The sequence below is a fragment of the Vidua chalybeata genome, chromosome 6 (genome assembly GCF_026979565.1).
Source record: "Vidua chalybeata isolate OUT-0048 chromosome 6, bVidCha1 merged haplotype, whole genome shotgun sequence".
NCBI lineage: Eukaryota > Metazoa > Chordata > Aves > Passeriformes > Viduidae > Vidua > Vidua chalybeata.
In genome coordinates, this window is record NC_071535.1 from 27111371 (window position 1) to 27124523 (window position 13153).

The 13153-nt window shown below is 34.8% G+C and overlaps 1 protein-coding gene across 5 annotated transcripts in view; it reads left to right on the forward strand.

The window, feature by feature from the left end:
* Positions 1 to 13153, forward strand: part of STRN3 (striatin 3) — a 59894-nt gene that overhangs the window by 21672 nt on the left and 25069 nt on the right. For 2 of the 5 annotated variants that reach the window (XM_053944908.1, XM_053944913.1), the window contains exons 3-8: positions 4564 to 4637; positions 5254 to 5335; positions 5618 to 5797; positions 6266 to 6398; positions 7486 to 7627; positions 12923 to 13033. In XM_053944908.1, the coding sequence (XP_053800883.1) occupies positions 4564 to 4637; positions 5254 to 5335; positions 5618 to 5797; positions 6266 to 6398; positions 7486 to 7627; positions 12923 to 13033 (722 nt within the window). The remainder of the gene's footprint in view (positions 1 to 4563; positions 4638 to 5253; positions 5336 to 5617; positions 5798 to 6265; positions 6399 to 7485; positions 7628 to 12922; positions 13034 to 13153) is intronic. The other 3 variants (XM_053944911.1, XM_053944912.1, XM_053944909.1) reach the window with 2 other exon arrangements.

Sequence of the window (13153 nt, forward strand, 5' to 3'; positions counted from 1 at the left end):
TTTGCAAATGTACACCATAAAGCAGTGAGAATTGCCTGCTTATTGAGATAAATCAGAGGTGCTTAATTTCACCTGCAAGGTGAAGGTATCCTATAACAGGATGCATAATTTGAAGTTGAATGGCACTGGTGAAACCTCATTCCTTTCCTGAAATGAAGCTGCCTTTATAGTCTTCCCATGAAATTCTAAAATTCATCTGATGGCTAAGAAACTTGTAAACATGTACACCAGAAGAATAACAGCAGGAACATACTGTTCGCTTTAGTTCTTGTGACTAGTGGGTGCAATCCAACACTGCAGTAGTTTTCAAGAGGAAGATCCTGGCTTAAGTTCCAGCCATAATTCTCTTGAAGATTGCTTAGAAGTGGGAATTGAAACTTGAGTTGACTGGTGAGTGTGTGGGAGGCAACGAGGAAGCTACAAATGCTCAGTAGTTTGAGGGGATCTAACTGTGAAAGCATGATGCACTGAGTAATTCAAAGCAAGCAGGTACTGATTTACCTGTAAATCATCCAAAAATTATATTATGTTAGTTTCGTGCTTGTTGCATTCGGTATTCAGGATAATAGAATTTATTTTTTTGTCATTGCTCCCCTGAATGAAGAATCACAACTAATGAAAATACACCAGCTCCAAAGCAAAATAAATTCTGAGAATTTCAGACCTGAAGATTGTTGACAGCAAATTTCAGTGTTGCACCTGATTCCCCCCACCCTTTTTCTTCTTTTCTTGTTGCTGACTCCCTGATGCCATCAAAAACTTTCATGCAGTGAAATACCAATTAGAAGGAGTCAGGAACAAAGTAATTCAGACAACTGTTGTGATTTCTCAGAAAAAGGTTATGAAGCAGAATATCAATGTGTGCATTCATTAAAATGCAGTAGTTGTTACAAAGTAGTTTGATATTTCTAGTATTTGTCTCTTAAGTATGTATAATACTGTTTTAGACAAGTAAAACTTTTTTAGTGTTCTTAAATGCTTTGATAGTTGATAATTTTTTAGTAATAAAATTAGATCCTGTGCAGTTATGTGCATGGGGTTTCTTTGTATCTAGTGTGTGTTCTTTTATGGTGCTTTGCAGACCCAGCCAGATGTTTTCTGTTGTGTGCTCTGAGCTACTCTGAGCTGTGTTACCATAGTCTTTAATGAGACTTGCTGAAATCATAAAGCTGTGGCTCTATTTTGGCTTCGTGGGCTTTGGACTGGAGCTAACTTACACCCTTGCAACTGAGTGGTGTGATTCAACAGTTAAATAGCAGGAAGCAGTTAAATCAAGTTAGGGTGTTGTTTTTACTCATGGAAACCTAGGCTTAGATAAGTCAATACTCCAAAGATTGAAACATTGCCCCTTATAGAATTTAGTTACTCTGTGGTGTGGAGGAGTATTGTCACTGACTTGTCAATGACATTGTAGCTTGTTAGTTTTTTAAGGTATTTAGTAATGGCTCCAACAGGGAAAGGAATAGATGTGTGAATATATAGTTGATTGGAATTTAATAAGATTAATGTTTGCTGTGAAATTGAACTTGTGATGTGAAAGACAACTGGTCTCATTGCATGCAGCAGTATTTTCTCATATTTATAGTGGCTAGTCATTCGTATAATTCTAGACCAGATACATCATCATCTGTGCTAATGAACAGTTAAAGTAGAATTTTAATTAATGTTTTGAAATTGTAACTCCAAAATGGAGCAACTGCTCCTAAATAGTATGTCATAGCTCTAAATTGAACAAGTTTAGGTTGCCTTTTCAATTATAGTGCTTTATTGGCTTCACTTATGAATTGAGTAAAAAATATTTTGTCACCTTTATTTGACTTGAATTATTTTCATTTTGGTTGTTAAGGGTTGCTTGGGGTTTTTTACCCCCCAAATGGACAGTACTTCATAGGGCATATAAATTTTAGTACATACTTGTAAATCCCCAGTCTAGCTTGGCAAGTTTCTTAAAGGGGTTTAGGTTTTTTTAATATCCTGAGGCAGGTACATGGGAAAACGTGACAAAGTTCTCAGGAGACTGAACAGCAAACTTTAGAAGATAAGGACAAATTTTAAACCAGACATTCAATCAAGAGAAAGCATTTCACAAGACGTCGACTTAGCAAACTCTAGCCCATCCAACTTCAAGTTAACCAGAAACACTTTAGTTGTCTTAAGCCAATAATCATTTTCTCCAGTCTCTCACTGTACTTCTCGTATTTGAAAAGCTTGGTGGAACATTGCCTTACTAAAATGTGGCACAAAGTTTTATCTCTCAGTTTAAACAGAGGACCCGAGCTAGACAGTCTGACTAGTGCAGGGATGAGCTATGAGCATATTCATAAATAGTTAAAAAATATGATTCTGTTTAGTTGGCAGTCGGATTCAGGTCACAAAAAGTCTTCAGGAGCGTTAAAATTTTTCAGTTAGAGTGTGATTGTCATGAAATGAGGGATTTTATCTTACTAAAAGGGGTCAACAGTGCCATCTACTGACAGTTTGTTAATGAGACTTCCTAATGGCAATTTTAGCAAAAATTTGTGTAATCTTGAAGAAAATCCTTGCCATCAAATATATATAAGGCACCATTTGAGTACCAAACTGTACTTTCAGTTTGAAAACACTTTAAATAATGGCTCAGGCATTGGAGAAGGTTTTTGGAAATCCTTGATTTTGTCCAGCACATGTTCCATTATGTGTCTTTACTTGAGAAGTATCATATTCAAGAATAGTTTTTATGATTGATGGGAGCTAAGTGTTGTTCAGTTTTTCTTAAACCTGTGGTGAAATGTTTCATTTGGAGTGATAGACAACTGTGTTGCTTAGAGGGTTCTTTAAAATATGGCTACTAATATTTTTATGGATATTTTTCACTTTGGCTCTACTGCAGAACACCCAGAGCTCTGTACCTTGAGATTTTGAGTATTTTTGCAAAGGATCTATGAGGTAAAAGTCAAACTGTGAAAGTTCAATGATAAAGTTTGAGAATTCCAGGATATAGGCATAGTTATTTCAGTTGAGATTCCTGGGAAGGAAGCTGAAGGTATTTTGATAAGTAACTTGGGTAGAGGATATTCGAAGGCTATGCATACTTTCATGGAAATAGTATCACGAAGACCAGTATTTTACAAAGTGATGGTGTTTTGCCAGTTGATGGGGGTGGTGGGTTGGACACACACCAGTGGAAAGAACAGTCTTGTTTTACTATTAATATTGAGGCAACACAGATGTAAGGGGATACATTTGATAAAACAGTAAGCATATTACTCATTTGGCTTTAGCAACAAGCAAAAATAAGCAAGGTAATATATCTAATCATTACTATATGAGAGAAAGAATAGTGATTGAGAAGGATGCATCAGCAATTGCCTAAATACTTCACCATCATCCAGAGTCACAGTCCTTTTGCAGTGAGGATCTGGAGAAGGCTTCACAGTAATTGGGAAAATCCTATGTGGTGTGTGTGCACTCATAGGTGAGGTCTCAGGTTTGTCCAAAAAGGGGTCCAGCTTTTACAGCCCTGATGCAACAAGTCCAAGTGACTTGTTAGCCTGTTGTGCAGAAAACATCTGGTTCTGATGGCACGCTTCCTAACCAGCCAGGGGCAGAGCACAGGCCATGGCTGGGAGGCTTTTTGCCTAAAATATTCCACTAACAAGTCTCTAGGGATATAGGCTGGGAAGATTTCTCCTACTAACAAGCCTTTAGGGACATTAGTTGGGAGAATCTCTTAATATATCTTACACAAGGTTATACAGATGTCTTTACAGCAGCCAGTTTGGCATTAAGAACAACTAATATAAATATTTTGATCATCTATTTTTAAATCAAGAACCTCGATGGTATTAATCACATCATGCTCAAGATTCATCTTGTAAGTCAACTCAGGCCTAGGCCTGCTGTTGAGGCCTTAGCATATCAGATGGAGAAGGAGAGATTAGGGTTACGGAATCAGAGATCAGAAGATGAAAGGACTGAGGCATATTTGCATAGGAGGACTAAGTAGAAATTGGAAGCTAAGCCTCCAGTCAGTGAGGAGGAGAAAATCCAGAAGAGAATACAGGTGATGGGAGAAACAACCACTAACATGGCTCTTCTGAGGGATACATATCTTAAGCAAAGACAAGAGCAGGAGACAAATTGAAGTGGAAATCGAAAATGATAGGATGGGCAAGAACCCCAAGTAAGAAGTTCATTCGTTGTGATGTGATTGGCTACCTACGACAGTGGTAAAATGACAACTATGACAACTGGGAAAATTATTTCTGCTAAGTTCTTGAACCTGCTGGTTTTTGAAAGGTTCTCTTATTAGCTGATACACAGGAAAAACCCCACGTTCTTGGAGAACACACTAAACTCTTGTCTGTAAGTTACTTGATAATTGTGAGTAATTGTCAAAATACTATCTCAAAACTGTGTTCTTGAAAGACTAGAAATAATTGTTTGATGCAAGATTTATCACAACAATTCTAGCTGGATTAATTGTACTATGTTGGTATGGTTGCCTTAAATGGAACAGTAGAATGTTTTGAGTTGATCAAAGTCTTGTCTACTAATTTGATAAACATCTGTACACTTTTTCAGGGCAAAATATCATAAATTAAAATATGGCACAGAATTGAACCAAGGTGACTTGAAAATGCCAACTTTTGAATCAGGTAACTTTTTAACAATAAATTTTTGTCTGTTTAATTTACTGCAGCTTTCTTCTCTGCACCCCCCTCTTAGGTCTGTTATAGGGAATATATCTAGGGAAGTTACGGGGTAAATGGGGTAAATATTTTTTAATCTGAAAATCAAAATTAATTGACTTTTTTTTGTAGAAGCTCTGAATGTTTTTATCTTAAATCAAGGAAAAGACTCCAAAGAAAAAAATAGGCTATCCTAACTGCTTTTCTGGAGTGCATCTGATTTTGCAGTTGTAAATATCAAGTTGGTAATACCAGTATTGCAGATGGAAGAAAGCGTTTCTCCTAACAATGCTGTGCTCTTTAATAAGTTGAATTTCATTTTACTTCTTTTAAAATGTCGGTCTTTGGGAAGTCTTTGGGCCTGTATTTGTATAGTGTGCCTTAAAATTGTGTTCTACAGATTTGTATGCTGGCCTCTCTCTTCTCCCCCCACCCCTTCTGTTTTACAACTACCACATTTTGGGTACATTTATACCCAGTTGAAACTAGAGATCATTATGAATATTTCTGACTTGATAGGAATTTTTGTTTGTGTCTAAAAGCAGTGTAAGTTAGATGTTAACTATGACACTGTGTCTTTCAGAAGATACCAAAGATACAGAGGTTCCTGCAGTACCTCAGAATAGCCAATTGACCTGGAAGCAAGGCAGACAGTTACTGCGACAGTGAGTAGCATTGTTGGATATTGGTATGTTCTTACTTTTCCTTGCAGTTTGAGGAGCTCTGTGAAACAGAGTAATTGAGGTGGGCAAATAGTGATTTGTTCTTCAGGACCTCGGAGTCCTGAGCTTTAAGCAGTACAGAGTAAGGCTTTCCATGTGAGAGGGATAGCGAAGCTTATTTTTCGTAAAATGATACAACAGTGGCATTCATTTTTACAGTGAATACTAATTTTCCTTTTTCATCAAATATCCTTTCCTCTTTCTTTCTTCTCTTAACATACCTAGGTATCTTCAGGAAGTAGGTTATACAGATACAATATTGGATGTACGCTCCCAGCGGGTAAGGTCTTTGCTTGGGCTCTCCAATTCAGAACCAAATGGTTCAGTAGAGACAAAGAACTTAGAACAGATCCTGAATGGGGGTGAATCTCCTTCGTCAAAACAAAAGGGACAGGAAATCAAAAGGTAAGTGAAGAGATAAGAAATGCATGAAGTTTGTTTTGCTTAGTCATTGATATGTACTGGTCAGTTTACACTGAACTTCTGGCTGGAGAGTCTGTGAACACCTGTGAGTGTAGCTGATCACAAACAATTATGAACTTAACTGAAATTGATTATGCTTAAGAACATACACACCTATTACATACATACATGTATGTTATACTAACATGATATACAGGAAGATCGTGTGTTGATGTTAAATTATGTAATATAATCACTTTGGAGTTGTTATTTTAAGGCAGGAGTCTGTTGAATGGTGCTTTTGTAATAAGGATTTAAGCAGATGTAGAAACTTCTCCATTCAGCGATTTCTTGTTTTGCAGGTTTTTAAGTTCTTAAGCTGTCAGGTAGCAATTTTGTTTAATCTGGTCAAGCTTCTAAATCTCTTCAGCAAGTAAAATGGATTCTCTCTTAATGTTTTTATTTATATAGGAATTCTGGTGATGTTCTTGAAACATTCAATTTCTTAGAAAACGCGGATGATAGTGATGAAGAAGAGGAGAATGACATGATAGAAGATATTGCAGAAGGAAAAGAAAAGCATCGGATAAATAAGAAGCACAAAGTAAAAGATTTTTTTTTCTTTTTATAATAGATCTGAAATTCCCTTTAAAAAAGGATTTTTTTTCTCTGGAGATGATAGAAATATGTAATGTCAAAGTATTTGTTGCACTTATGTTATCTGAATAGATTATACACAGATGCATTACTATCAGATTTGGTGGTTTACTTAATACATTACATTGCAAACTTCAAAACAACTAACCAGGCTGTTTGCAAATTTGAATGTTGCATTGGATTTTCCTGAATAGTTGGCAGTATGAGCTTGGCTTGATGCAAGCATTAAATCTCCAAACTGATTTGTCAGGAAGGGGTTTTCACCGTACCTTGGACTTGTGGTAAAAAGATTAGTCAAGCATTGAGTTGAATCCCTTTTTTTCTATAAGAAAGATTATCAAGTAAATCTCTAAGCGTATATGAAGATCTTACACTTACTTTTTGACTTTTGACAAAGCTTTTTTTTTAATAGAAAGCAAAAGGATCATTTATAATTATAAAAATGGTCTCTTTCTGCAAAAGAAAGAACACTTTGCAAATAACCTCACATGGAAAATTTCTTGAACTGAATAATAAAATAAAACTTTTCACTGATGCCTTAGTAGAGGGTTTGTTTTGTTTAAGGTGAAGGTATGGTTAGAAATAGTAAAAAGACAGTTTTCTTAAAATGCTCTATATTCCAAGCTTATGCTTAACACTGAACTGGAAAGCAAAAAGAAGGAAAGTCTTCTGGAACAGTAGAAAGCAGAGTTTGTAAGCTCTCTCTGCAGAGCTATTGATAGGGCAAGAAGATCAACAAAGTTTTCTAATTCTTGTCTTAAATAAAAAAGTGAAGGCTGAGATGCATGCGATTTTTGTTGCTAAAGCTAGTGTCAGTGTTCTTTTTATTTCCTAATGTTCAGCAGACTGCGCTGCTCTCTTTTTTGTTTTGGTAAGCTAACTGAGATCACAGTTTCTTCTTCTGCATTTTAAATTGAAAAATATTTTCCCCTGCAACAAATTACTCAGTGAGAATAGCCTATATATCGTGTAATCTAAATGACTAGAAAATCTGTTTATGATTCAAATGCAGGAAAATATTTATCTTCTTGCAGATTGGTAATGAAGGTTTAGCTGCTGACCTTACAGATGACCCTGATACTGAAGAAGCTTTGAAAGAATTTGACTTCTTAGTGACAGCTGAAGATGGTGAGGGAGCTGGAGAAGCTCGAAGTTCAGGAGATGGAACAGAGTGGGGTAAGACACTAATAAAAGCATTTAAAAATAAATGAAAACTTGTTCATGATACTTCTTAAGAGTTTTGTAGTACTTACTAAAATGGTGTGGATGCGTGGATGAATGTGGTGATAAAACATTGATGCTTAGAAAATTATATATTGTATGGTGAAACCTTCAGATACATATATATGTATATGTGTTGTTGTAGGCGCAAGTACAATTGTAGTTACATTTCTTTCAGGTTTTGTTTCTGATTTCAAAACTAAGAGGAGAATATTTTCTTTATTAGATAAGAAAGGCTAGGATTCTGAATGTTTTTATACCTGGATTAAATTTGCTTTCAAATACAGTTTTCTTTTTTTTCGTATTTGTTTCTTATCAGGACCTTCAAACTTTTTGTACCCAAGTTAAATTAATTCTTGGGTGTACTTGAAAAATAGACAATAAGTTCTTTTATTTTTCTGAGATTTTTAGATATTGTTGCTAATATGGCTTGTATTACCAAAACAAAAAAACCCAAAACCATTTCTAATAGCCCAACATTTTATTAGTAACTTGATGTGAAACAAAATATGTTAAGTCAGTAATTTCTGCAACCTACATGTTTCAAAAGAGGAGATTGAAAGGAGAAAATTTGTATAGGAAAAAAAAATAGTGATCCAAGTAATTGGTATCTGCCTTTAAATGGGAAATTGACTGTCTTAATTTCTGAACTGTGATACAACCAATTTTGTACTTACATACTCTAAGTCTTAAATTGTAAATCCCAAACTGCCATTAGATCATGTTATTTGAGCATTTTATGTGACAACGAAGTCATACTTCAATACACATCCCAGTGAGCAAAGAAAATATAAAGATTTACAAAAATTAAGTAATGGCCCATCTTCTAGGAAAAGAATACAGTCTTGATTTTGAAGGGAACAAGGATTTGAAACCATTCTTTCCTAAAAACTAGTATCAAAGGATTAGTCACCTTTATTTTTAAAACTCAGTCTTATTTCTAGTTGGAAGATGAAGCTGAACAAGCTGTTACCTTTAGTTTTGGTAATAAATGTCTATTCATAGTATCATTTTAGTTGCTTGCTGTTCCCTTTTGAAGTTGATGTTATTTGAGCAGTTTCTTGATGATCTTTTCATTTAGGCACACAGGCAGATCTCTTGGTAAAAGATGTCTAGTAGCACCTGAAGCAAGAGTTTTTGACTTTGATTACAACATCCCTTCAAATATATAGTGATGTGGAAAGTTGTGGTTTTAGTATCAGTCTTACTACGGTATATAAAAGGCAAGATAGTTTGATACTGTAATTCATGCAGTTAAAGATTTATCCATGGCAGACTGCCTAAACCTACTGTGTTGAACTAGCTTGTCCATTGAAATTCCAAGTTGTTGTTTCCAAGGATTACTTTCCTGTGTGTTCTATATCTGGCATTTTCTCAAGTAGTTACCAAATTTTAAGGTCTCTTTTAAAAATCTAATTGATCCACCATGCTTTTCATAGAGCTGTTTGAATGTTTTTTATAACATTTTAAATGAACCCATAACAAAGTGAGGCAGAGCATTTTAGGAGTTTGTACACACTTGTGACAGCTGATTTAACTGCAGCAATCCCATTGCTACCAAAAAACTTGTATCTGAGACAAGAAAATGGGAAGGAGGAAACAAAACATAAACTTAGTTTAATCTTTCAAAGTATGTTCTCAGTTTTGCTGTATGAAGACAGCTTTCATAAGTTTTTTGTATATTTTGTAACTTACTATTTAAATCAGTCAAAGACATGCCTACAACTGTAGCAGCAATATTTTTTTCACAGTATGTCACTGATTTTAGTACAGGTATTCTTTCCTTAAATGGGCATTTAAGGATACAGTCCATCAGATCTTGGGATTGTGTTACTTTTTCATGATCAGTGTAAATATGACAAGACTTCTTTGTTAACTATCACAAATAACATTTTAAATACTGTCCCACTTAAATACTTTCTAAAATAAAATAATGCACGGCCTAAACCAATTTATTTTATCCTGTCATGTTATTTTAAATTCTATGAAACTTGTTACTTCAAATATCCAGGTCCATCCAGTTATTTATGTTGAGGCGAAGCTTAATTTAAATGAATATGTATTATTACTTCCTAAACAATTGCATCAATTGTGAACTTAAATATTTCCGTTAAAATCCAAATTTTACTTCATAATGTAGTAGTTGCTGTGTTCTGTTTTCATAGTTTTTTCTTTCTTTCTTCCTGTTTCTGTTTTCCTGTCATTACCGTCCTTCTATCACTTCTTACCTTCACAAACATTTAAACATTCTGAAAAAAAAGTTAATATTTACTTCCCTAATTGGCTATAATGCTTTTATTTTGTATCTGGAAAACATCTGATGTTTAGGCTCTAAATATATTGCCTAGTTTTGCTTTAGCAATATTTACAGTACTTAATTGCAGAGTATTAGTTGTAGGTCCAACTTTCAATATCCTAAAGTATTTCAGCACCAAATTTGATAGTTACATTTTTGCTGTTGATGACTTCTTCAAACCTGTCACTGAGTGTTTTGAAGTTTGGATTGCATTTCTTTTCTGCTGTATTATGGCTTTTTATGGACACATTTTATTTTATGTAAATGCCTTAACATACTTTGAGTGTTAAATTAATTCCAAACATTGTGATTTAAAGTGTCCTGTCATGCAACATGTTTTACTTAGGAACAGCTTATCTTCAAAATAGTGAAAGATGAGCAAGTTCAAGCAGTGTTAAATGAAGAGTCAAAGTGATGTGACATACTAAAAAAAAAAAAGTACAGTTTTAGATTAAAAAAAATATAAGTTCCTTGTGGTGATTTAGTATCAAGAAAAAATGAATTTATAACTTCAGTTTGCTTAAGCAAACAGCAATATATACATATTATTATATATTGTGCTACATATTGCAGATGTCACTTATTATGTAGTCTCTTTATTCTGCTTATGGTTTCATATGTTCATCACTGGATTTCTCTTCCCCATGAAACACAAAAGTTCTCTTTACAGATGGACCATAAGTCAGAGAATGACTGTGCCCAGAATTCTGGGTGGCAGTGTGTGACTGAAATTCACAGTCGCTTGGGCCATCTTCAGAAAACTTCTAAAAAATAGAAAAATTTAAAGCCAGTATTTCTCTGCTCAGTTATACAGGTCAGTGGACATCCAGGGTCCTCTGTGCTGTCCTGTATCAGTTTAGGGCAAAGAAGGTTACCTCTGGGGGCAATTGCAGAGGTCTTCTAGTTACATGGCTCTGTTCTGAAATACCCTCATATATCTAGGCATGCTGGAGAAAAACACTGCTGGGTTTTCCTGAAAATCTTGTTTGAAATTCATTTCATAGCCTACCCAGATACTGCCAGATATTTTATCTAGTTTTCTATTTACAGCCTACATTTTTGCAGCCAACAGTGTTGGTTTTGAATATTTATGTTTGCAGGCTTGTGCTTTTCCTGTTTTCTGTTGACTGAATGAGCCCAGATCCTTCAAATTCCTTGTCTTGGTATTCAATGCCCTATTTGTTTTGCACTCTACAGACATTTTCTAAACTTCCAGTGTACTACACAGAATGAACATGTTACTTCAATTTTGTCATTATCTGCACTGTCCTGGTTTAATGCACTGCACTTTTTAAAATGTACCAAAATGATATTATTTAGAATAGCATTACATTGATGTTCGATGTGGTCATCTTCTGATTGAGTTTAATTCCCTAATCCTTCTCTGCAGTGTTGCAACCTAGCTGATTATTTTCATTTTATTAATGGTGCTTTGGAATCTTATTAATTAGTTTTAATTAGATTTTAATGGAATTTTCTTTTAATTGAGTTTTAGTGGTTTTAATTTTTTTTCCTCTTTGATTGGGCATGTTCTCTGACTTATCTTTCTGTGCTTCTTGTGTTTCCTGAGTAATCACTCTTCCTCTCTGTCAATGCTTAGGCCCAGTGATCAGAAAGATGAAGGTCTTTGTGTTAGCAGTTTGGTAGATGTAGCTGTAGTTTGGTGTAGGATGTCATTGTTCCCTTCTCATTGCCAGAGTTCTTTGTGGACAAGCTCAGGGCTCAGGGGACTCTGCCATTATGCTGCCATTTCATGTTTCACTGCCCTTGTCATCTCTGTATTCCACCTCTTTGATCAAGATTGTCATTGAATGATGGTAGATGCATCAGTATCCTAGGGTATCTGTCTGCTCATTCGTTGTCATGTTTTGTCATGAAATATGTACTTGGAATAACTCCTATTGTTTTTATTCTAAATGCATGATACTTTCTGCTGTGTATGACTCCTCTTGTGTACTTTCATGATTATAATGGTTATAACTTCAAAAATAGCTACAATCATATTGTAAATATGACTGGAAGTTGGGAACTAAGGATCTAAGTCTTGTGATTTTATGCCTGAAGCATTTGTGAGTATAAAGCTGAACTGGCCCACAAACCAAGTTTGGTTGCTGCCTGGTTGTCTACTAGCAAAGTGCTTCTGCAAATGTTATGTTTGCCTTGTCATAGAAACAGGTTTATCTTTTTAGTAATTCTAAGTTTCTGGAAATGATTGAGATGGATAGTTTAGAAAAGTGGAGATCTGACTTTTCATAAAGAATAATTAACTCTGCAATATTTGTCAAAAAGAAAAATATATGTCTTCCGAAACTACTGTGGAATGTTGTATTTCTGCTAATTATGATTTAATTTCTGGAATGCAGTGGGATGTCCACCTGTGCAAATTACTTTTCTTCATCTTTATGTGAAAAACTGTATTTATAGACTTGTTTCTCTGGTTATATGTAGGAGCAAGATTTCTTTCTTGTGCATGTAGAATGAATGCGAAAGGATGCATGGGTGGTCTTCATGAATAAACTGGCACTGACTTCCTCAGCTTGCATTTTCATGAGAGATATAGCATGAATGCTTTTATTTGCTTATTCAACACTGGCTGAATAATTTCTTAACACTGTCTTTCTAAAGATGCAGTAATTGTTTCTGAATACCAATGACTTCTTGTGTATTTTGAAGTATCTAACATCAACAGTTACTTATGAAGTTTAATTTGTTTGCTCCTTGGTAACAAATTAATGTACAATTTTCAAATATGTAACTGATAATATACAGTGCCTTGGAAAACTGTATGAAATGAAAGTTGGTCTTTTATAAACTTAAAACGGAGACTGCACCTTTAAAATAAAGATTTATTAATAACTTTTATTAATGCTCTTATACAGCTATGACAGTAAATCACCAACAGCTTGCATTGCCAATTGCTGATTTGTTTTCTTTTAATAATATGCTGCATGTAGACAAAGATGACCTGTCCCCAACTGCTGAGGTTTGGGATGTAGACCAGGGACTAATAAGTAAACTGAAGGAACAGTACAAGAAGGAACGAAAGGGGAAGAAAGGGGTAAAGAGTAAGTGCAGATTCTGAATCTTGTAATGCAACACTTTTTTGCCTATTTAAATAGAAGACATTTTTCCTCATGAGTTCTGTTTGTTTGTTTTTTTTTTTTTTTTCCCATTAAGCATCATTT